Source organism: Rhinolophus ferrumequinum (assembly GCF_004115265.2).
Source record: "Rhinolophus ferrumequinum isolate MPI-CBG mRhiFer1 chromosome 15 unlocalized genomic scaffold, mRhiFer1_v1.p scaffold_54_arrow_ctg1_1, whole genome shotgun sequence".
Taxonomy (NCBI): domain Eukaryota; kingdom Metazoa; phylum Chordata; class Mammalia; order Chiroptera; family Rhinolophidae; genus Rhinolophus; species Rhinolophus ferrumequinum.
Window position 1 is genome coordinate 5,957,590 of NW_022680357.1, and position 25,135 is coordinate 5,982,724.

Genomic DNA, 25,135 nt, shown 5'->3' on the forward strand with positions numbered 1-25,135 from the left:
AAATCAAGACACCACCCCCCAAAACAAACCAACCCACAAATCAAAAAACAAAAGAAACCACACAAAAAAGAATTAAGCATTTCTCAGTTAATTTCAAGCAATGATTATCATGCAGACATCAACAAAGACTTGCAGATATGATATAGAAGACTTTGTTTCCAAAACTTGAAAACATTCCCAAATGCTGGAAAGGCTTTCTGGATGCGCTGTCTACGCCAAACTGGCCAGCTGCTTCTTTCTGTACCCCTTTCTCTAATTCCGGCATGACACCTGCTCCTGGAGTCCACTGCCTCAGCCCCCAAGGGAGTCACCTGTAGGACAGGAGCTGCTGCTGGCACTGGGAGACGAGAATCCACTCAGCACTCTCTAGGATAGCTGCTGTCCAGCCCTGGCAGAGGGGACACTGGTGGCTCAGTCCAGATACCCGGAGCAGTGGCCCTCACTACCCACTTGGCTCCATTCTCCAACGATTACATGGTGGCGGATGTGGGGAAAGTGTCAATCAGATGCCAGGTGAAAAGAAAGGCATGCTCAGATGGTTGCAAATGGCTATGTTTCTAATTACAAGCAGCAGATTTTTCTAGAAGTTACTTTACTACTCAGACACCTAACACCCAGCCTGTCCCACCTTCTATCTGGCTTGATGTAAAAATACCTCAGGCTGACCTTTTATGACTTAAAATCCACAACTCTCCTGCCTCTTAGTTTCTACACCTACCATTGTTTGCCCACAGTATTCTCTGGTTTGTTTCTGGTGGTTTTGAGCACCTGCAAACTAAATGAACTTCCTCCATTCTGCCGTTCACCGGCACTGACCAAACTTTTAAACTCTGAGCTCAGTTTCTACCTGATGGGCAGCCATCTGTCCAAAGTGGACCCTCATGCACCTGAGACTTAATCTTTGGTTGTGGTCACCTGGTGGAGTTGGCAAAGTTATGCTGAAGTTGTATTTCCCTCTGTCTTTCCATGAAATAGAAAACAGCTCTGGGCAATTCCCGTTGTGGCCATGCAGGCTTGTAGAGTTGAATCCAGACATCTTACTAAGTCCTTCCCTTGACAGGGGAGGCTGGTTAGGAAGGTCTGGTCCTGTCTTCCTAACAGTGGGATGTAGCACAATTTGTTAGATGTTTTGGCAGAGGAAGGGAGAGGAAACATTAGATTTCTAAAAGACTGAAACTACCATTGATCTTAAGGAACAAGCCTTTTTAATAAAGGCCCTTCCTAATGTAAAACAGCCCATCTTTTTTCCTTCTGCATAAGTAATATGTCAGTTTTGAAACTGAACATCTCTGACCGTATGCTATATTCCTCAGGAATACAGGAACAGCCTCCCTGGGTCAGACCCTGTCCACCGAGGTCAGGACCCAGTCACCAGAGGTGCCTCCACCCCAGGATGTGCCGAGAGCACATGGCCCTCTCCCTGACATCAAGCATTGAAGGTGAGGTAGAGTCCAACTTTTTCTGCAGCCACTGATGGCTTTGCCCTTCACGAAGTAGTTCTCATCCCTAAAAAGTCCACTTGCATTTCCTGTCTAAATCACCTCTTAAATGTGTTTCATAAACTATTTCTTCTACTCACTTCTCCTTGTCGAAATATCTGAGAATTTATGAACAAGTCAGTGTTTCTCTCCTTAAGGCCATTCATTATTTCGTAAGTTCTGATTGTGCTTCTTTTGGTCTTTGCTTTTTCACATTAAAGAGTCCTACTCCTTTGTCTGACTTGGTCCCCTTTCGCAGTCTTGACTAGTTCCACCAGACCCCTTTGGGATCACAGACTAGACTGCGCATGTGCTCCTGAAGAGGCACACTATAGTTTTTACACAAAGGTGGAATGACGTAAAAAAAAGAAAAAAGAAGAAAAACAAGAGGGAAGAGTGTATTGTTTTGTGTTCAAAGCCTTTTTGACCAAAAGGCTTTGGCTGATGTCCTTAGGAACCTCTAACTCTCAGGTGCCTTTCTTTTCACACACAGATTCTCTCTCTCATGGGTAGTCTGTGTCTCTCTCACATTTTCCTTACTGAAAGCTACCTGCTTACCAGCTTTTTTTCCTCTTATAACAGATCTATACCCTAACCTAATGTTTGCCGAACACCTGCTGTACACCAAACCACACTATGAGTAAGTGACGCTACTTCGTAACTACAAAGTTAGGAGTATTATTCCCACATGTGGACGAGGATACACGTCCTAGAAAGGTGAAAGAACTTGCCCAAATAAGAAAGCAGGTGGAAGTGGTACCTGAATGCATGTTAGGCTGGTACAAATCCAGAGATCTTTACCCAAAGTAACTGCTACCCAACAATCTGGAGATTTTACCTTCAGATAATATAAAGATACTAAATAAAAACTGCCTTAACACTGATCAGTAAGAACCATTCTCCCTTCAGAGAAGTAGACCCTTACCCTTTGCTCCCTTTCAGCGCGTCAGCTGCCTAGCCAACATAAGCATAGTGACTTAGTGTTTAAATAGCCTTTTACGTGGAACTCTACCAAGAAAATTAAAAAGGCTTAAAGACGTCATATCTAGTAGTTGCCCTGTACCCACTTGCTTATGAATTCCCTCAAAAACACTTTAATTAGAAATCACATCATCACGACCCCCAACACCAGCAGGTTCCTTTTGTGTTCAGGAAGTGCATCCTTTTCACTGGCTTCATCTGGGTGACTGGTTGAGCTCTGATATTCACTCAACTCCAATTTTCTCTGTCTGCACTATTTCTTATACACAGGGACCCAGTTTATTTTTCTAACGTTTCAGCACTTTTTAAAAATTATCATTAGAACACAATGGCTTTCAGGACTGTTGTAATCTGATTAAGGCCCCACTTTCTATGAGTTCCCATTTCTGTTTCAGAATTGGTTAGCTAAACGAGGAAGTACACAAGTTAGGCCAACCATACTGTCTTATTCCTAAGCACAAATTCTTCACCCCAAGCAAGGAATCTCTATCCACACATCCAACTCAACGCCCAGCTGTTCCAGCTGCTTATAGTATCCCCACTGCCCGGAATGCCACTACTGGTCCAAATTCTATCCATCCCCAGAGTTTGATTCCAATTCCATCTCTTACATTAGCTTTTGACCTGCTGTTTTCCACTGATCCCTCTTTGTTCTAGAGCCCTTTAACAAATTACCCGCATCACTCATTCTGCACTTAATCCCATCTGAAATATTTATGTCTTTATCACCTGAGTTCCTGGAAGACGGGGCACCACAACATTCGCTTTCCTGAAGTTCCCTTCGGTGTCAAGCAATGCGGAGTGTGGTTGCAAAATCAGCACTTGTTTTATGCATCGGGACAATCTTTCTTGTGAAATCCATGGCATACCAGAACATTCCCTCTTCCAGAGTGTCTCTGGCTCTCACAGCTCCAGGATAGTGACTCCTTTGAGATACTGCCATCAAAAGGCTGCTAAGTTGGCTTGTGACAGAGAACTGGGCCTGGGTATATCAGTACATCTGTATGGGGCTAGGCAAACTCTAAACCAAGATGAGTAAGCACCCTGACACATAAACTCCTGAGTGAGTGAAGAACAGTTTATGAGATTTTCCTATGGATATTATATATCACTTTCTAGGAATGTGTATTTTAACTATTGGTATTAGCTTTATCAGAAAAGTCACATTTTCCTAACCCAAAATTACATTTTCCTGTAAGAATCATAAACAGAAATACAACTACTTAAAGAAATCAAACCATCTAGCTAGAACTAGGTAATCAACTTGATGTAGTGATGGGAACGCGAAACAAATCATCAGAATCTCAAGCAAATACCTTCTTCCCCACACTGTGATTTCTTATATGGCCTATCAAAGAATCTCATATTAACGATTCTGATTTCAACTCTAGGACAGGGCTAGCTAAATGTTACAACATTAAAGCAAGTCATTTAGTTTCCCAAAAGAAAACAGATTAAACAATTACTTTTATTAAGGTAAATAAAATTTTAGTTTTCACTGTCTAGCTCATGCATGAGCCACACTGATAAACAGCCATTAAATGGGAAACCAAATTGGTCCTATAGGAGGAACTGCCTATGGAGTTGGCAAGAGAGGTGTGAGAAACTCTCAATGTGATTATTATATTTAGAAGGTGGTGAGCCCTAGTTCTCACCTGACTGACACTGTTATTGGCCCCAGGACAATTTCTGCAAGGTAAGAATAGCACCTTTTCTTTAGGTATGAAGCCAGAATGATGCCATTTTATAGACTACCTAGTAGGACTGAACTAGGGTCCACAGAATACTCTCAGAGCAGCTCAGACCCAGGCCAATGCCTAAACAAAGGGAAAGCGAAACTCTTGGTGAGCACTACTCACTGATCCTCTGTTCCAAAAAACTTCACAAAGAAGCACTTCTTTCCACGAGGTTTCTTCAAGTCCTTGGGTGGATTAACAATCTGGGGGATAAAAGGGAAAAAAAGGTTTTTTCCCACCATTCTAAGTTGGTAAGAAAAAAAAAATCAAATAAAACAAAAGAAATGTCTTAAAAAGAAAAAAACCGAGCGCCTAGTATGTATCCAAATTTGGCACTTTTCTACTGAGATGTGTGGAGATGTACAAATATTCCAAAGTTCTCTACATCTAACATGTGGCACATCGTTCAGTAGATACGGTATTCCTTTACTGCAATGCCCCTGTTTTAAAAGCAGTTAAAACTAAGACAAATATCATCCCCTCATCCCATGTGACCCTGTCATCACTGAAGAAATGTAGAGGACACTTTTAAAAATACTTCTGTGAAGGAAGAGTTGAGACAGGTAATAGTGACAAGGAAAGGCAACTGAAGCACTGAAAATACCATATTGCAAGGAGACAGTCTAAAGACATTTCCTGGGCTCCTAGCAAGAATATAAAAACAGAACATTTGGAAAGCTATGACGGATCGCCTCATGCAAAATTTGAAATGCCAACTTCTGCAAAGATGCACTGGAGCAGCACATATGGTAACATAGAAGATTTAAACTTAGTTGGGACAAAAATACTTTGACTTTTCACTAGTCTACATTTAGATTTCTATCTTCCTGGAGAATTTATTTTCTTCTCCTTTCGTTAGATTTAAGTGTAAAGCTAAATTCAAATTAGAATTGATTTCCAGGGTTAAAAACCTCCACAAAACCATCTCTGATTCAAGAAATAAGCATTTAATGAAGATTAAGTGATCTGGTTTATATTATATTGCCTTTTCTAAATGAACTGATGTTCCAGAAGAAAAAATTCTGTTACTTAAAATAGGCAGTTTAACTCAATGCTAGAAATTGAAGGGAATGCATCTTACATTCTCCACCTGTTCAAACCCAACTTCAGATGTCTTCCTTTAGTTCAGTAGCAAGAGACTCACCTTTCCTGGCCAAGGAGGATACCTGCCGAGTTTCCCCCTAGAGAAAACACAGAGAGTCAGCACTTGCCCTGGAAAAGCCAGTCCATCTTCTTCAACCCACTCAACATGCAATTTATTTTCCTAAATCTCCACTTGCATCCTCAAGTGCCAGAACAAAAGCTGGCACACAGGAGTTCTTAATCTGGCTTCCCCAGTTGGACTCAACAGGCCCAAACTCCTCAGAAATGGAATGCAAAATTGTATACCTATGTGCATAAAGTATGTACATTCTTCTGGTGACAAGGGATACAGAACAACAAAACCGCCAAGAGCCACTTGTCTAGAGCCTCCCCGTGACGGGGGTGGGGGCCAGTTTGCTCTGTAAACACAGACTTCCCCTTACAAAGTCTGGTTTAATTCACCGCGAGACCAGCTGGCTTTGCCAAATGCTAATGGAAGCCTTCCTCTGGGTCGAGAAATAAGCTACGCAGCTCGACCGAGGCGGCGACAGTCAGTCTTGGTTCGGGCGGTTGTCTGGGACACAGAAGAAGACCACAAGAGGCACCCAAAACGGCACTGATCACTGCCAAGCCTTCGGTTGTAAAGAAGAAGTCTCCTCTCCATTTCTTCACCGGGCAGCGCCATCAGTCCGGTTTCGACACCCTTGGCCAAGCCGCCCGCAGAGTTCGGTTCCATTGCAACGCTGGTTTTAACGGGCTTGCCGGGGCGAGATGGCCTTGAGGGCTCCCCCGCTTTACAGGGAACCCCAGCAAGACCCCGAGGAACCCGCACCGCGGGTGGCTCCAGAAATGCCCCTCACAGTAGCCGTCGGCGTCCGGGTCCGGAGCTCAGCTCTCTCCCGGGCGGCCTCGGAGCCCGGCCCGCCGCGGCCACCCTCGGCCTCAGTCCCCCGGGGCAGGGCTGCCCCTTCCGCCCGGCGTCGCTCCCAGCACCGGCACCTCGTCTCGCCCTCTCTCCGCGGCCTGGAGCGCCCAGAAAGGCAGCTCCGGGGCTGTCCGCCAACCCCGCGCCCAAAGGAGCAGTTTCCCGTCGCACCTCGCTTGGCCCCGGACGCCCGGACTCACCACACCAAATCGCCGAGCCGCAGACTCACAGCCGCCATCTTACCACCCAACCACCACCGACGCACAGGCCGCCGGGAACTTCAGGTCGCCCCGGCGCCGCCCATTGGGTTGAGTCCGGCCACGTGACGGGGGCCGGCTGTCATCGGCCACGCCGCTGCTCTGACGTCGCCACGCCCGCCGGTGCTTATTGGCCGGCTAGGCGGCACGTGACGCGGGAGCCGCGGTCTCCGCGCGCTGGAGCCGAAAGACTCCCGGCTCCTTTCCCCTCCCTTCGGCTCGTGACAACGAAGCGCCCGGGATCTGAGGCGGCGGCGACGGCGGCTGTGCGGCCGGTCCAGCGCGCAAAGGAGCCGACCCTGCGACCCGCCCCGCCTCCGGACCCTGGTCTCCATTCCCCTCCCCCACGGCGCTTCCGTTACGGCCGTTAGTCCCGCGCGGGCCCCGGGGCCGGCCGCGTCGCCTCGCGGGCAGCTACCCTGACGGACCTCGGCGCGGCCTGGAAGCCAGCCTCCGCCCGTGCCCGGGGCCCCGCACCCGGGGTCCCGCGCCCGGCGGGCTCTGCGTGGCCGCGCCCGGGGGCGAACGGGTCCTTCAGAGCGCGCTTTTTGCCAGCTGCGTCCGGGGAGCGGCTCCGAGCCGGAGCCCGTGTCCGCGCTTCAAGTTCTCCCGGGGCGCCAGTGCAGCCCGCCTCGAGGTTCCGAGTTGATCGGCCGACGTGGAGCCAGAGTCTCTCCACTTCCTCCTGGGCCGGCAGACGGCACGGCCAGCGAGGCTCCCCCGGGCCCGCGGGGACCCAGCCATGGGCCGCGGCGCGGGTTGGCCGCCCGCCGGGAGGCATGGCTCCGGGACCGGCCGCTAGCAGCGCCGCAGCCCGGGCTCCCGGGCCGGCATGAGGACGGTCGCGGGGGGACAAGTGCGGCCCGCGGGGCCGTAGCTTGCGTCGCGCTGGGGACAAAGGTGCGTGTCTTTGTCGGGACCGGGCTCTCACTTAAGCCGAGTTGTAGTTTGACACTTTTGGAGAAGTTAGGAGCAGGTTGTTGTGACAACAGGGAGGCGGATGCCAGGCGTAGTTTCAATACGTGAAAACAAGCCGTTGAATGAGGAACTAGGAACCGTTCACAGAGACTGCCCAAACGTCAGATTCCTGCTAGAAAATAAACATTTTCAAAAAGTCCCATTCCCAATTACAGACCTCAAGGACTCTTAAGTCAAGTGTTGACTTAACTTAGACTGGACTTTTCTTGAGTCGCCGCCTGCTTGAAAAGATTGCAGGTCCACACACATCTATCTCCCTTAGGCGTTTTGTTACACGGAGACTTTGGTTGTATGTGGGATATTTTTGTTTTTGTTTTAGCGAACTGGCTTGTCCACAGCTGGTTTTTCACTGGAATTCAGTTTCCCTAAAGTACTGTCAGTTTTAGGAACTGTCATTTACCGTCTTGAATTGTTTCAAAGACCAACCGATAATTTAAAGCACATTTGTGATTCCAGGAAATAATTTCATAAAATTCAACATATGTTTCTGATTTTAAAACTCTTAAATTTTGAGGATTGAGGGTTATTTTAATGACTTGATAAAAAATGTGAATTTTAAATTAACTTCACACTTGGCCTAGAGGCATTCCCGTTACAGTCAGGAACATGGCAAAGAATATATTGTCTAATATTATCCTGTAAGTTCTAGCCAATGCAGTAAGACCTGAAACAAAAACGAGACACCATTTTTCAGAAAGGAGACAAAATTCTCATTTCTGTGGATGATAGGACAGCCTATTTTGAAAAAAAGCCTATTTTGAAATTCAGTAAAGAAACTAATTAGAAACTCAGCATACAAAATTCAGTTTTTCTATGTTTCACCAATAATTAGCTTGAAAATACAGTAATTGAGAGGACGTTCAACAAAAAAATATATCATTCCTGGGAATAATCTGAGATACAAAAAGAAGCTAGCATTTCTTGGGTAATATCAATTGAGGGTTTTTAAAAGGGATGTTGTTTGTAGAATACTGTGCTTAGAATAAGGTTTAACTCCTTAAAGGTGAGTACAGGCATACCTCGCTTTATTGCACTTAACTTTGTTGCCCTTCACAGATGTTGCGTTTTTTACAAATTGAAGGCAAGACCCTCCACCAGCAAAAAGATTACGACTTGCTTTATTGCGGTTGTCTGGAACGGAACCTGCAGTATCTCTGAGGTATGCCTGTATTTAAATACTTAGGTTTTCTTTTTTTCAATAATTTTTTTTTTTTTTAATATTGGGGAACTGTATTTTTCCAGGGCCCATCAGCTGCAAGTCAAGTCGTTGTTCTTCAGTCAAGTTGTGGAGGGCGCAGGTCAGCTCCAAGTCCAGTCGCTGTTTTCAATCTTTAGTTGCAGGGGCACAGCTCACCATTCCTCTGTGGGAATTGAACTGGCAACCTTGTTAAGAGCTCCTGCTCTAACCAACTGAGCCATCAGGGCGCCCCCTTAGGTTTTCTTAAGGCTTTAAATTTTGCTGACAAATCTTGTTTCATTTACAAATCTAAGAATGTTTTTGTAAAAACAGAAGTACTTCATCTTTGACAGAGCTTCAATTAAGGCACCAGTTTAACAGATTAAATTTTCCTAAACAATAAGCTTTTTATTACAAAGTTAAATTCCCTTAAATGTGTTAAATTGCATTTGAAGTTTTAAATGCTTGTTCTCTCTAATACTTCAAACTTCTAAAACAGGGAACTTATAAACCAAATAGTAAAATCTTTCCAAGGACTTAGCTTTTGTAAGGCTAATAAATGTATAATGGTAAGATTCTTTTAAAAGAATATTTTTGAACCTAGTTATATTTTCTTAAGGATTTCAAATTAAAATTGTAAGTCTGACGTCAGACATTAATATGTCTGAATCTCTTAAACGTTTCTAATGGCCTAGTAACAAGCAATAGCAGTTATCACGATGACTAAAAATCTAAAAGGCTATAGGTTTGACTTACATGATTCTCTAGTATTATATCTATAACTTCTCAGGCCTGCAAAGTCACTTAAACAACTAAGGGAAGCAGTTTTACTATCTAGGTGGATTGAAGTTACAATGTCTAAAATTTGGGCCAGGTCGTTTCTTGGCCTTTTGGCTAAGATCAAGTGTAAAATTTGGGCCAGGATAAGGGTATATTTTAAAATTACTGCCTGGATTGGGGCAGGAACCTGGTTGTCACTTCTAGGATGACCTTCCTGTATCCCATCGGTTACTTGCAGATTCTCTTTTTATAGTGAGACTTTGCCTGTCTTATCGATGAGGGTAACTTTCAAGCCTTCAACCTTTAGCTGAAATTTATTTTCACAACCCAAGTGTATCACAAATGTCCTGGGGGCCTCGAAAGTTTCCTTTAGAGGAATTTCTTTCAACGTCTTAATGCCCGATGGTCTTTTGCACCACCAACCTGTTTTGCTGCTAATCACTTTGCTGCCTCATTAGCATTATTTTAACTATTTTTAGATATTTTACTCCTTTGTCTGGTATTATAGATCACAGTTTATCGTCACAATGGAAAGAATGAGAATTGCGTGTACTATATAAATATCTTTATATATGTATGGGAATATATGATATAAATCTTTTTGAATTCATATTTATGATTCATTTACAGTTAAAATGCAGTGAGTTTTTTGGGAACTTGTCAAACTGATTCTAAAATTGATCTGAAATAATAAATAGGCTGGAATAGCCAAGTATTTTAAAAGAAGAAGAATAAAGATGAATGTTAAAATCAAGATGTTAAAATATACCATAAAATTTCTTAAAACAATATGGTACTGGTTAAGGAATGTTTAGCTACTACATCAATATGATAGGATGGATTTCAGAAATAGACCTTAACTCTCACTGTGTTAATTGATTTCAAGGTTTTTTTCCCCAAAATGTGTCAAAAATCCACAAAAAATAAAAAGTTGATATTTTGACTATTTTATGCATTTAATAACATTTTGAGCTGCTTTGTACATAAATGACATTTTTATTTTAAACATTTATTATGTGGTGATAAATTTATCATTACCTTTAATTTTAGCAAAAACCACTCAAAGCATACTAAGTGGTATCAATTAGATATAAGTATAGATATATTAGAATCTAATGGCATTGATGACATAAAAATTTATTACAAAATGTTACACAATATGGCATACAAAACATCTTTGTTGTTGATAGTGCAAGCCACAGGAAAACACATCCGAATGTCACAGCAAAAGAGTTAAGATATCTGAGACGTTATACATAGTATATACCAAATCAGCAGGGCAAAGAAGAATTATTTAGTGACTGGTGCTGGGAAGAAACCAAGTTAGAGCCTTACCTCTCTCCTTATAAGCAGAGTAAATTCAACGTGAAAGTTAGATCTATAAAAGACTGGCTAGGTAAATTCTTACATACGAATTACCTGGTTGGAGAAGGACAGTTTAGGCACAAAAGAAATGGGAGAAATTATAAGGGAAAAGAGCCTAGTTTACTGCATAAAAAGTTAAAATTTCTTTCATCATACCTCTGAGCAAACTTAAACAGAAAATAACAATGAAGAAAATGCATTTGTAAGAGATATGACAAATGTTACATAGGTAATATATATTATATATCTACAATATATCAGAAGCCCTTAAAAATGAACAAAAAAGACTTAATTTTTTTCAACCATTTCCTTAATGCTGGACATTCAGGTTGCTTTTATCATTTTTCCTATACAAACAAGGATGCAATGAATATCCTTTTTGAAGCCATATGATAAGTGCACAGCATGATGGATTTTCACAAACTCAGTACACTCATGCAACCTTTACCTCATGCAGACTTTACCTGCTAAGACATTCACACTAGAATGTCAGTTTCAAAAAGCAGGACACAAATCATACATGAAGCACAAAATACATATGCATGTGTATATGTAGTATATTCGCATATTTATATTCTGTAAACCCTTGGAATTCTGGAGTTTACAATATAAGCTGACCATTTCCAAGCAACTTTGAAGGTCTTTGGCATGTGATAATTTGTCGCTTGGTCGAGGCCCAAGTTTGCGTGGTGAGAGGCTGGTGCATTAGGAAGTGAGCCCTAGCCACGTCACTCCTAAGACAATGCCCAGGGTAGGCATTACTCTGAGCTGGTGAAAACTTTGTCATTCTGAAGAATGGCCCTGAATGAAAGTAAACTTCTAGTGAAGAAAATAAGGAGGTCTTAAAAAAGAGGTCATAATTCTTAGCTAGAAAATAAAAACGATTGGATAGATTAAATGAAAAACAGTATTTTCTAGGGTTCTGTGCAATTTTGAGGATTCTTTAAGGGTCTGTCAGCATGGGTTCTCTAATGTCAAGGATTTAGTGAATATGGAAAAAGACTGGAAGGAAGTATGCTAAACAGTGATTATCTGAAAGGATTTGGGTGCTTTTCATTTATATATGTATATATGGCAAGGTAAATTGAACAATGGATTCTTATTGACACTGAAATTCTTTTAAACTTAAATCTGTATAACCGAACGAGAAAAATGATCATTTTTATCATCTTGGTTTGACCTGGCCCTTCTTTTCAATGTTAACAGAAGCCATGCAGTGACACCTGCTAAGACTTGTTGGTAGCCATGTCGGAGCCCCACAGGGTCCAGTTCACCTCTCTACCAGGTTCTCTGAATCCTGCATTTTTGAAGAAATCCCGGAAAGAGGAGGTTGGGGGAGCAGAGCAGCATCAGGACTCTGAGCCTGCTGCAGCAGCTGTTCGGATTACACTCACCCTCTTTGAGCCAGATCACAAACGCTGCCCAGAGTTCTTCTACCCAGAGCTGGTGAAGAACATACGCGGGAAGGTGAAAGGCCTTCAACCCGGAGACAAGGTACCCCCCAGTGGCTCCAGACTCCCTGCAGGTGTAATCTTAGGCACCTGTGCAAATGGGACTTCCGGAGGGTGGAAACAAGACTAGAGAGGCTTTGGCTGTCCCACGATCACAGCACCCAGCCCAAAGCAAGCACCAGGTTTGCTGGTTTTACCTCTGGGCATGAAGAGATAAAATTCTTTCTAGAACCATTCTCCTGATTTATGCTGGAGAAAATGTATGGTGTATCCAAGGCTAATTTGAATTATGGTTAATTAAATGAAAGAAACAATTTTTTTTTTACACCAAGGCTACAAATATTACAGGTAAATGTGAACAGTCTGTGGCTGTCCAGTGCTGGATTTCATGCTGGACATTTTTCTTTTCCAAGGGACTCTCACTTTGCCTCGTGTAAGGGTAGATGAGAAAAGACACATAACTGCTCATGTCTTCTCAACACAGTAATACACTGGATAGTTTCTTTACCTGGAGGGATAGAAACCCATTTTTGTGGGGTTTTTCCAAGTTACTTTTTTTTTTTTGGCAAGAATTAGGTTGTAGTCTTCTGGGCTTTTGAGAATCAGTTTGATTTCTCAAATGTTTTTTAAATAGTCTATTTATTTTCCTGGCAGATTTATATTACTTTTTATTTTTAGTATGGCACTTCTCAAACATGCACAAAGTAGAGAGGATAGTATAATAAGTCCCATATACCCATCACCCCGCTTCAACTATTACTGATGTTTTGGCCAGTCATTAACATTAAAAAATTTGTATAAAGTTTTTATTGAATTACATACATAAAAGAAGTGCCCACATGATAAATGCACAGCTTGATGGATTTTCACAAACTCAGCACACTCATGCAACCTTTACCCTGGATCACAAAATACATTTTCCAGGCCATGAGAAACTTTCCTCATGCCTTCCCAAAATACTACTCTGCCCTGAAGGGTAACAATTGGCCTGATTTCTAACCGCTTACATTAGTTTTGCATGTTCTTGTATTTTATTTAGATGGAATCATACAGTATGAGCAGGAGCTAGGTGAAGAGTATTTATAAGCGCCTACTGTATACCTGTTCACTAGACGAGGCTTCGAGGGAAGGTTAGTTGAGTCCCACACTACAGCATTTCATTCTCTAGAATGGCTCTTAGTCAAATGAGGGTTAGGCTAGTACCTGGCTCACAGGCTGTCAGGGTGGATGAGCTCATATAGGTACAGTTTGTAGTGGAGTGTCGGTGGCCAGTGCACCTTTAGTCTAATTCATGATTGTGCTGTTTGAGGAGAGTGCCTTTGGTTAGAAGGATTATCCAGTTTTCTTTGCTCAGATAAAAATGTGTTTCCTTGATTAAGATCTTGTTGGCTGAATGGAAGCCAACTGAATCTGTACCAAGGGTTAACCTGTTGTATGATGTCAGTGGACAGGATGAGAAAATGTAATTTCAAATGTATTGATAATCCCTTTTCCAAAGTAGGGATAACATCGTCTTCCTTGAGAGGAGGAGACAGTAGCAGGGTTTGGTTAAGGTATTTATTTGGGGGCTCAAACCAGATCAGTAGGCCAAATGAAATTGGAACTCTCGTGCTCCGATTTCACCTTTTTGGGGGACTCCAGATGTTCTTCCGCATTGTAGAAAAATGCATGTAGCACACACAGAGAACTTTGGATTCAGTTTCAGGGGATTCACTCCTTCAGATTGAGAACTTCTGAATCGATGTGTTTATTCTGTAGTGTTCAAAGCACAATGTAATCTGACACATTCATGTATTCATTCATTTAGCATATATTTCTTATGATGTGAAGGCACTGCTAGATGCTGAGGACTATATAAAGGTAGAGAAGCTGCTGTCCCAGCCTTAAAGGAACTTGCAATCTTGTAGATGTTTTAGGAGAATTATACCAACACAGTAACAGGAGTCACAATGTGGTAATTGTTTAAGTCGGATATAAGTGCAAGCCCTGGAGAGCTTGGACAGAGGAGAGCTTATAACCCAGATACGGTGTTTGGACAGAGCTGGACCTTCATACGTTCAGGAGGTAGTAGTTACGGGAATACTGCTGTTTATAAGGCACTAAGGAGTACACATCAAATCCAGTGCTGCTCCAGATTAGTGGGATTTCTTAAAATTATTTGAACCACTTAAAGTTATATGTGATCATTGTAGAAAAATTAGAAGATGCAGATAAGCACATGTTTTAAAAACCACCCATTTGTGGTACATTATATGTATGTTCTCTAATATCTCATTCTACATATATTATACCCTGAATCATTTAACTGATCCCTAATGGGTGAGTGGGGTTTCAGTAGGCAGAGATGAGAGGGTGGGATAAGAGAGTTTTGTTTTCAAACAAGACTCTAATCTTTAGTGTTTTTGGCCTACTCTGAAGTCTTAAGCGTGTTTAGTACAGGAGTCTTTCATTATTAAAATTAAAATTTCTTGCAAAGAAGTTCAAGGTCCAATTCTGGAAAATCTTCATGGAAAAAATGCAAGAGTAAGTTTATGGAATAGAAATAAGCTGTAAAACTGCATGAAAATATTTGGAATGAGTATTGAGGTTCAGAGAAAAGAGGAAATTCCTGATCCTTCAAGATAAGTGTCCAAGGAAAGGGACTGCCATGAACCTGGGTTTGATTTTTGGTAGCACTGAGAGAAGAACAAATTCATACCACTCTTCTAACCAGTTAGACAAAATAGCTTTCACAAATTTGTGCTACATTCAGTGGGTTCTTAACCTTTTTGAGCCACTGACTGCTTTGGAAGTCTTGTGAAGCCTTTCTTAGAAGAATGTTTTTAAATGCATAAAATAAGTTTTAGGGTGACGAAGGAAACCAGCTACATTAAAACCCAAGTCTATACAGGTTGAGCATCCCCGACTGAAGGCCCTTTGCCATATTTGGAGCCTGACAGGACTTAGTGCTATAATAGGCAATTGTAGGTCTTCAATCAAGTTTTGTTGAATTACATGAATGGAAACTTTTCTTTCTTAAACAACGAAGGTAAACACCGATGAGAAGGTAGCATGTATTTCTACCTTGTCTTTTCTGAAAACAGTTGTGTTTATTATGTACTTTATGGTGTTGAGTAGTCAGTGAGTGTACTATGAATAGGGTTATGGAAATTTTTTGTGACTCCTATTTTGTGGAATGGTCTCTTTACAGAAGAAAGATCTCTCGGATCCTTTCAACGATGAAGAAAAGGAAAGGCATAAAGTGGAAGCCCTTGCCCGGAAATTTGAAGAAAAATATGTAAGGTTTCTCTCTTGGGCAATAAAACAACGTCGTTGGGTGGGAAAGGTTTTTTAGACATTTCAGCATTCCTTGAGTGGATTATCATCTAGTCCACACTGATGTGGAAACAAGTGTAGAGCTGGGAGAGAACAAAATGCTGTTATTAAGCAAATGCATGAAGGTACAGAAAATGCAAGTGGCAAGACTAGTGTGGATCTAAATGGACGGGTGAACAAGAAGGGCCTTTTTCCCCAAGAATTTACCCTTAGAATAAATGTTTTGATAGAAAGCATACGAAGCCATTTAGCTTCTCCTTCTGTCTTCGGTCATTTTATGCAAATACAAGTCTGTCCTATTTTGAAAGATGTTTAGGGAAGGAGACCTTTGGGGGGTGTGTGTGAAAATGACTTGCAGCGCTTTGCAGCCTTTAGTCACTAGCTGGTGGAGTTCAAGGCAACAGTTCTGTGTATTAAAAAAAGCATGTGACCTTAGACTTAAAAATTTGTTAAGAGGATAGATCTCATGTTATGAGTTCTTATCACAATTACAAAAAAAAGCATATGACCTATTCTAAATTTTAGGGTGGAAAGAAACGTAGAAAAGACCGAGTACAGGACTTGGTTGATATGGGGTATGGTTACGATGAATCTGATTCTTTCATCGATAACTCCGAGGCGGTAAGTACTTAATGAAAGTGCCCCATGGGAATCACCACACTCTAGTTGCTGCTGGTGACGGCCCAGAGGCTGGGGGTTGGTTCAGAGTGGGCCTGCCCTCAGTATGAGGGAGAGAGGAGGTGACTCCCTGATCTGGGGCTTGGGTCCCTCACTGAAAAGGATGACCAGATCTGTCCAAAACACCTTCTGGGCATTCATGATTGACCAGAGGCATGCGGTTTGAAAATTGACAGAGAGACATAGTCCCATCTGCTCTGTGCAGACCTGAGCTGCATCTTTGGACTGGGATACTGGAACTCGGAGCTGACTGTCTGCTTCCCCCTTTCAGTATGATGAGCTTGTTCCTGCTTCTTTGACCACAAAGTATGGAGGGTTTTACATTAACTCGGGAACCCTTCAGTTCAGACAAGCATCAGAATCTGAGGATGACTTCATTAAAGAAAAGAAGAAAAAATCTCCAAAGGTTAGAATGGCGCTCACTTTTGGATTTCAGAAATGCTTTTTTATGAACCTCATGAGACCAGTAGGTGACTTGCCAGAATATGTGCCTGTTTAGGATGGCCCAGGAGATTGGCGGAAAGGCATGAGCTGTGCCAAGTGGACAGTTCACGTCTCGGACCCGTGGCGAGGTGCCCTGAGTCCCACAGGCTCGGCTGGGATTCATTTCTCAAGGTGGTCTCAGGGTGGAGACAAGGGCAGTGAGGGAAGGCTATGAAGTGTGGGGAGTCTGCACCGACCTTGCTGTGTCTCTTCTGTGGACATGTAGAGGACTTCAGTTCCCAGGGCCATCACCCCAATAAAAACAAGTTAGCATTAAGATAAGTTTACTTTGAAATCTGTCTACCACTGCCTGTGTATTTAAAATGAGAGGCAGGGCCCATGTACAACTCGTTTCAAACCAGAGAGGTTTCTGGCTGTGCGATGGCCTCTTGTCTCCGCCCCGGGTGCTTCCAGGAGACGCTGTCCCTGGGAAGGCGGTACTGACCTGCCACAGGTTTGTGGCCCAGGCCCCGATCTGAAAGCTTCTGTCCATGAAGGAAGTAGGACAGCTCTCAGGATGTGCCCCGGGCAGAGCAAGGCCAGTGCTGTGTCGTGCACTTGCTCCCTGAGTGAGGGAGCCGTGTAACTGTGCCTTGTCTTTAATTCTCAGAAGCGGAAGTTGAAGGAAGGTGGTGAGAAGATAAAGAAGAAGAAAAAAGATGACACTTATGACAAGGAGAAGAAATCGAAAAAGTCCAAGTTTTCCAAAGCCGGGTGAGAGGCAGCAGCTTGTTTGCTAGGATCAAACCTGAACTGTTAGGGCAGGACCCCTGGGAGCTGACTCGCCCTCCTCCTCCTCACAGCTTAGCTTCAGAAGAGGCCGCAGGGCCTGGCCTTCCGTCCTCCTCAGGCCGCCCACAGCGCCACTGTGGGCGTAGTCAGAGCTCTCACATCTCTGTGTGTCAGACATCCAGAGTTCTCTCTGTCCCACTGTCAGTGTTGGCGGCTATTTCTGTCACTGTATGATCGCTGCTGTCTCTGTTCTCTTGGGCACCCTCCTCTGCCCCAGTTCTCCTTCTGTCCCTGCCGTTTCCCTTTGTCTTCTTCACTCCTGCTTTCTTTGCCTCATTCAGTGTCACCCAAGCTGCCCTTCAAGTTGCTGCTGCTCTCTGCTGCTTCTGCTTTCTCCCTTTAAATATTTTTCTTGCTCCCCACCCCCCACAACCTTTTATTTCAGCCTGGCAGTGGTTTTTAAAAACCCATCGGATATTTAGCACTTTGTGACACTGTTTTGCTAACCTGTATTAAATCTCAAGCTTTGGTCCCAGCAAGAAGAAGCTCTATGTGCCAAGAGGAGGGAGGAGGAAAAACAGGGTGGACTTGTGACTGAGGTTCCTGGAGACCATTGCTCTGGGAGCAGGGGTGAAGTCCCTCTGTGAATTTCCCTTTTGAGGTGTACTGCAGCCTTGGTAACCAATTTCCCCCTCACTTGCAGCTTCACAGCCCTCAATGCCAGTAAGGAGAAGAAAAAAAAGAAATATTCTGGGGCCTTGAGCGTTAAAGAGATGCTAAAGAAGTTTCAGAAGGAGAAAGAGGCTCAGAGAAAGAGGGACGAAGAGCATAAGCCTGTACCGGCCTCGTCAGCAGAAACTCAGGGCCTACGGGAAGTGGAAGGCCCCTCTGACCCCTTGCTCACGCTGTTTGGCTCCACCTCTGACAATGACTTGCTCCAGGCGGCCACTGCCATGGACTCACTGACTGATTTAGACTTGGAGCAGCTGCTCAGTGAGTCTCCAGATGGAAGCCCCTTCCGTGATATGGATGATGAAAGCGATTCCCTTGGGGTGGGACTGGACCAGGAATTCAAGCAGCCCTCCTCCCTCCCCGAAGGCCTGCCTGCACCCCTGGAGAAGCGCGTTAAGGAGCTGGCTCAGGTACGGTGACACAGAGTGGCCGGGCTTTCCTGGAAGCCGTTTGGGCAGATTGACACTAGTTCCGCACCGCATGAAGCTCGCTTCCCAGGGCAACCCTTAGTGAATTGGCAGTTTCAGTGTAAGTTTTTCCAAGCTCTCTTCTCATCCCAAGTGAAGAAGTAGTGTGAGCTCTGCCTGTCAGACGTCATTTTTAGGCCTTTCATGGTTCCTTCACTCCTAGAAAGTTTGCTTTCTTCTGGGGAGACTTTCTCTTTCTGTTTCCTGCCCATCAGTTCCTTTCCTACAGAGTATCTTTCCTTTTGTGTGATAGACTAACACTGCTGTTGGCGGCAGGCAGCAACTCATCTTTTCAGTATTCTGTTGAAGGTTTTGGAAATTCACAAAAGTTTGCAGACATATGTTGCACAGAGTATATGCTAAATTGCCATGGGGTTGCAGCTGCTCCCTAGACTTGCATGGCATCAGTGTTAGGAATTCCTGATCACAGGAATGCCTAGATTGTGAGAAATAAAAAGGACCTGAACTTTAAATGCTGTGCATGCCCCATTAAAAACAGTGACAACCGTCAGCAAAGCAGCCATTGCTGTTTACCCCTGGCGACTGAGAGGGGAGTTCCAAAACTGTCAATTCAGTAATGTATTCCTACCTGTAAACCAAGCATGGGTTGTTAGTCATGATGACATTTTCCCTTTAGTTAAAATAACCTTTTACCTTGGGCATCATGGCTTGTCACGCAGCTTTGGTGGCATTTATACTCTGTAGCTGTAAGTTTTAAACCAGTGATTCTCATAGTTTTCAGAATCACTGTTATGTATAATATAATACCCCTTGAGTTTTAGAGCAGGCTAAATGTTAACCACAGCTACAAATGATTTCCTCACTTCCAAAAAATACTTGAGCACAACATACAAAGTAAATCTCGAGGTCATCCTCGCTAGACCGTGTTCAGTGTTGGACATAAGTATTCTATTTGAATGTAATGATTTAAATTATACCATGTCAGGGATTCAGAGTACATCTTAATAGGATGTTAAGGTGGAAATAGTTGAATCTGAACTTGCCATGTTAGAGCATACTATCCTATATTTGCGCTCAGAATTTGTGTTAAAAAAACATTATTCCTTGTTCTTTTCAATCCTCCCTTCTGTAATCAAATTGTTTTGTAGCTTCTGAAGTCTTGTTTAGTAAGTTGGATAAGGTATGGGTGGCAGTAGCCTGTTGTTTTTTACAGAAAAGTCAAGACAATTCTTGGATGTGTCGCTCCTCCCACCGTAGGTTGTGTTTTAGTCTGATAACTTATTATTTCCCTTTCTTGGGAAAGATGGACTAACTTAGTGGAAACAAAGTGGCATGACATGAAAGAGCATTGGGCTGTGGTTCAAGAAAGCCTCACTTTCTGGAGTGCGCTGGATGGACACTGAGCGAGCTGTCCTTCCTCAGTGGTTATCTCTTGGGCACGATGGAGACAGGGTTCAAGATCCCATAGATAAGGGAGGCTTGAGTCCTGGTGGGGCGGCAGTGACCAAGAGAGATTGATGTACTGGCTTGAAAATATAATGTTCAAATGTGAAATTGATACTTCCATCATCTCCTGACCCTTCAATAACAGCATTAAGAAGCTTTGGGAAATGGCATGGAACATGGGAATCACCCATTATCCCGACAATCTGAAAACTATTTTTAATTTACATATTTACTATATTTAATTTACATATTTCTAGCCTCTATGTGTGTGTTTTTATGCAGTTGTAATTATAGTTGTGAATAATTGTTTCCTGATTTCTTTACTTAATAAATATTATGATAAAGCCCTCGTTACTTTTAAAGGTTGCATGAAAAAGAAGGCTGCTTTTAGAAAGTTACGGAATGCCACTTCTAAGGATCCCTCCCACCAGGGCCCTGTGCTCAGGCCACTTGGAGCCTCCTGCACGTGTGCACGAGTGCTCTAGACTCAGACCCTCCTGAGAATTTGCTGGCAGAGATACTCTTCCCAGGGAAAAAATGCTTATGTACACAAAAGTTGCATATCATTTCAAAAGCCATACATGGATATTTGGATCCTTAATAAGGAGCCCTGTCCTAGATCTTGAACTGGACATTGCATTTTTAAAATTTAAATTAAACTTGATGTATATAACTCCAGCAGTGTTATGTGTTTCTCACTTTTCCACTCTTATTATTTTTTCCTCTTATTTCCTTTATTTCCACAATAATTTGTTTAGATTTTTGAATCTTAGCCCTAGATGATACATGTATCAGTTTCTACTGTTATCTGAAAAACTACCCCAAAACTTAGTGGCTTCAAACAGCGATTTGTTTCTCCTGACTCTGTGGGATGCTGGGCGGTTGCTCTTGTTTTCCCTGGGTGCTCTCTTGTGGCTGCATTCAGCTGGCAGGATGAGTGGGCACTGGGACAGCGGGGCTTCTCTCTCCTCTGGGCTTTCATCATGGGCGTTTTTAGGGCATGGCAGTCTCGGGGGTACATTTCAAGAGGGTGTGGGTAAATCGGTTATATGTACCACATCACTTCTGCACACTATTGGTAAAGTGAGTCACAAGTGCACATCAGATTGGAGGGCTGGGGAAGTAGAGGCCACCTCTCCGCGGGGGAAGGCGTAGGCTGGGAGCTGAGGAATCTGTGGTCCTGTTTGCAGGCTACCACAGTATGTAAGAAGATTCTAGTATGTATAGTAATCCCTTAGGGAAAACTTTTCACTGTGGAAAACAAAAATTAAGATTTATCTTCTAACTAGATAGGGTACTTAAACCTTTAAAACATACGTTTGAATACTTGTGTGTGTTAAAGAGGTAATCCAAGAGGGTGACCTTGGTGAGTGCCCAAGCAGTTATTCACTGTTTTCTTCTCACGCTAGCCTATTTCTCTTTTCTTATTCCCTTGTACTTACTGTATGTTTTTATGAGCCCCAGGGAATTCACTTGTTGGTTCAGTGACCTTTCTCTGCATCACTTAATACGTGTTGATTGTGTCTTTTGTTTTGTTTTGGAAAGCTTAGGCATGTCCTGCCCCCGTAGGTTACTGTCTTGTAGTTTGGCAGCTCTTCAGCCTGGACCATGCAGATGACCCAGATCTGTTTTGGTCTTCACTCAAGCGTAAAATGGGAATAATACTAAGAATAGAAAAGAAACAGAGACCTCATGTCAGCCACTTCTCTGTTCTACCTGCTCACTGCTTACTGTCCTCCAGAGTTAGAACCCCTGCATCACAAATGTAGGGAGACATGGATCCAAGGAGAATAAGGTTGAAAAACAGCTAACCTGTTTGATGTTTTTTAAAAAAGAAAGTCATGCCAGCTTTTATTTTGTTTAGCAAAAACAGGTATACATAGTGTATAAGGTTCTGAACTGATACTGGAAGGCTGCAAGTGGCTTTTTTTTTTTTTTTTTTAAGATTTTATTGTGGACGGGGAACAGGACTTTATTGGGGAACAATGTGTACTTCCAGGCCTGTTTTCCAAGTCAAGTTGTTGTCCTTTCAATCTTAGTTGTGGAGGGCGCAGCTCAGCTTCAAGTTGTTGTCCTTTCAGTCTTAGTTGTGGAGGGCGCAGCTCAGCTCCAGGTCCAGTTGCCGTTGCTAGTTGCAGGGAGCGCAGCCCACCATCCCTTGCACGAGTTGAACCGGCAACCTTGTGGTTGAGAGGACGCACTCCAACCAACTGAGCCATCTGGGAGCTCAATGGCAGCTCAGCTCAAGGTGCCATGTTCAATCTTTAGTTGCAGGAGGCGCTGCCCACCATCCCTTGCGGGACTCAAGGAGTTGAACTGGCAACCTTGTGGTTAAGAGCCCACTGGCCCATGTGGGAATCGAGCCGGCAGCCTTCGGAGTTAGGAGCACGGAGCTCCAACTGCCTGAGCCACCGGGCCGGCCCCAAGTGGCTTTTCATATAATAAATAAGAGAGCTCATTAAAAGGTTATTGGAACTATTGTAAATCAGCATGATTGGGCGATTTGGTTTAACTTCACTTTCTAGTTAATCTCGGATTGATCAGTTTATTCAGTGGTCAGGGTGGACCACTCAAATGCATCGAATCAAATGTGTCGTGATTGCTTTGACTCGTGATTTTTCTCTTATGTGCCTGTTTTTTGAAATCCTGGGAAGAATGGACAGTCCACAGATGCTTCTGCAGCATTTGAAAAGAGCTAGATAACAGCATTTCTAGAGCATATGTGATCATAGGTGAACTTAACCTGAACTCAGGGCCACGTAGGAAAAGGCATGGTCAGGATTTTATTGACAGGTGTTCTGTGGGGGCTGACTGCCCTTTACCTGTGGGTGAGTGTGAAGGCCGTGTGGGGAAAAGGCACTAATGGATGTTACTGTCTGCTATGAACCAGGCTGCCAGAGCTGCTGAGGGAGAGAGCAGACAGAAGTTCTTCACCCAGGATATTAATGGCATCCTCTTAGAGTGAGTATTTTTTGTTTCTTTGTATCTGCTGTTACTATGCCTGGGTTGAGCAGGCCAGAAGAAATGGGAGTATGATTAAAGTACATAAAGGTAAGCACCGATGAGATTAAACAAAATTAGTGTTTCTCTTGTTGTTCTTTTTTAAAGGGGAGGACACCAAGCATTTGTTTCTAGGAAATGATAGACCTTAGTCTTAGGCAGCAAGCATTACTAGAGCGCTGTGTATAATCATAGCCGGTTGGAAGAGGACTTTGCAGCCAAGAACGAGATGAGATGAGAGGGAAGGTGTTGCCTGCCTGCCTGCCGCTGGGAAAAGTAAGAGATGACTCGGTACACTCAAGGGCCTGCTCTCCTCGGTGCTCCACAGCGTACCTGGTCATTCTCTTGCTCTCACTTCTGCTCGCAGGCCGGGGTGCACCACCCCATAACACTTCTACCGAATTCCCGAACCTCTAAGACGCCATATTGTATGAATTGGATTAAAAAGTGAAAAAGGAAAAACTGAAATCCACACATGTAAATCCAAAACATATTCTTTGTATCTGGCCTTCCCGCTTTGCCAGCTTCTCTCCTGGTTGCATTATGTAGTAGAAGAAGTTTGTTGCTCAATAGCTGAGGATTTTGCCCATGTAAAAACAGTTGTCAAGACTTGGGAATATTCTAGCAAAGGAACTTGCCTGGCCAGGATGGGAATTGGCCACTTGGGTCAGGAAGCCTGGGCTGTAGAGAGCACCTGAGGGTCAGATGAGAGCTTTGTGCCCACAACGCCTGCTGGAGCGTGCCAGCCACAGAGAGTTCAAGGGCTCGAAGACAAGCATTGTTCTGCTCATCTGTATGGGGACACTGAAGGCATGAGGATTTCCCTGACTTCCTGACCAGGGATAGAACTGGGAACTGAAAAAAAGAAGGAAATGCTGCTGGAAAGCATTTCCTGTTGACTCCAAGTAGCTCAATTACATTCCAGTTTGAAAGCTTTTATGTTGTCTTTATATTATGACATTTAATATGTCAGAGCTTGTTCTCTCTGGCTCTGTTCTCTTGACTCCCTTTGACTTGGTCTTGCCTTTGACCTAAGAGCCGTTACCCATTTTACCTATGAGCCAAGTTCTTCAGGTTTGGAAGTTCTTGTTTGGTGACTGTTGACCATCTGCTGCACTGGTCACTCAGTTACATTGTGTGACTGATGCGATAAGATTTGACCTGCTCGTGGCTCCCAGCTTTCCTGCCCATGGTAGGGTGACCTAATGAGAGAAGATGCCGTGAGCTGCAGCGCACTGATAACTCTGTTGTGTTCTTCAGCATAGAGGTGCAGACTCGGGAGCTGAGTAGCCAGGTCCGTTCTGGGGTGTACGCCTATCTTGCTTCTTTACTGCCCTGCAGCAAGGACACCCTGCTCAAACGTGCTCGAAAACTTTACCTCCATGAACAGGTGAGTGACTCGGGAGTGGGGTCCCTTGGCTTTGGGGCTCAGTGGGAAGGGGTGACTGAGTCTCCACAGATGCCACATCTGCTGCTGCACTGTCTCTGGGCGATTATTTCCTGTAGTGTGTCCTCAGTATAAGAAGAAATGCGTAAAACAGACTTAGGATATGTCCTGCTCTCTGCAGGGGGGGCGTCTGAAGGAGCCTCTCCAGAAGCTTAAGGAAGCTATTGGAAGGGCAATGCCAGAGCAGATGGCCAAGTACCAGGATGAATGCCAGGCACACACACAAGCCAAGGTTGCTAAGTAAGTGTGTCCGGCTGCTCTCCTCAGCATTCCCGTCCTCTTATCTTAGAAACCCCGGGGGTGCGGGTGAGGGGGAGTTGGCAGGTGGAGGAAGCAGTTCTCCTCTGGTGACCTTAGGGTCCCCTTTAATTCTCTTCATCTGGTAGGATGCTGGAAGAGGAGAAAGACAAGGAGCAGAGAGAACGGATTTGTTCTGATGAGGAAGAAGATGAAGAGAAGGGGGGCAGGAGGATAATGGGACCCCGGAAGAAATTCCAGTGGAATGATGAAATCAGGTGTGCCCAAACTGGGACCTTGCCTCATTGGAGGGTTTGTGGGGCCAATGTCTGAGCATGTTCCCGTATTTCTAATGAAGGTTAGAATCATTTACTTTAATCAGGGCTGCTGAAAGCACATGATTAAAACCTTGAAGAAGTGTTTGGG

The 25,135-nt window shown here is 43.8% G+C and overlaps 2 protein-coding genes across 8 annotated transcripts in view; one reads left to right on the plus strand and one right to left on the minus strand.

The window, feature by feature from the left end:
* GLYR1 (glyoxylate reductase 1 homolog) overlaps positions 1 to 6,515 on the minus strand; it is a 32,461-nt gene extending 25,946 nt beyond the window's left edge. For all 6 annotated transcript variants that reach the window (XM_033102023.1, XM_033102022.1, XM_033102021.1 and 3 more), the window contains exons 1-3: positions 6,404 to 6,515; positions 5,340 to 5,376; positions 4,319 to 4,398 (exon numbers count right to left, since the gene is read on the minus strand). In XM_033102023.1, the coding sequence (XP_032957914.1) occupies positions 4,319 to 4,398; positions 5,340 to 5,376; positions 6,404 to 6,441 (155 nt within the window). In that variant the 5' untranslated portion in view covers positions 6,442 to 6,515. The remainder of the gene's footprint in view (positions 1 to 4,318; positions 4,399 to 5,339; positions 5,377 to 6,403) is intronic.
* A 2,020-nt stretch (positions 6,516 to 8,535) lies between these two features.
* Positions 8,536 to 25,135, plus strand: part of UBN1 (ubinuclein 1) — a 33,529-nt gene continuing 16,929 nt past the window's right edge. For both annotated transcript variants that reach the window (XM_033102015.1, XM_033102016.1), the window contains exons 1-11: positions 8,536 to 8,597; positions 11,967 to 12,254; positions 15,402 to 15,488; positions 16,052 to 16,147; positions 16,476 to 16,610; positions 17,298 to 17,401; positions 18,123 to 18,561; positions 22,916 to 22,986; positions 24,286 to 24,415; positions 24,594 to 24,712; positions 24,859 to 24,987. In XM_033102015.1, coding sequence (XP_032957906.1) covers positions 12,006 to 12,254; positions 15,402 to 15,488; positions 16,052 to 16,147; positions 16,476 to 16,610; positions 17,298 to 17,401; positions 18,123 to 18,561; positions 22,916 to 22,986; positions 24,286 to 24,415; positions 24,594 to 24,712; positions 24,859 to 24,987 — 1,559 coding nt within the window. In that variant the 5' untranslated portion in view covers positions 8,536 to 8,597; positions 11,967 to 12,005. The remainder of the gene's footprint in view (positions 8,598 to 11,966; positions 12,255 to 15,401; positions 15,489 to 16,051; positions 16,148 to 16,475; positions 16,611 to 17,297; positions 17,402 to 18,122; positions 18,562 to 22,915; positions 22,987 to 24,285; positions 24,416 to 24,593; positions 24,713 to 24,858; positions 24,988 to 25,135) is intronic.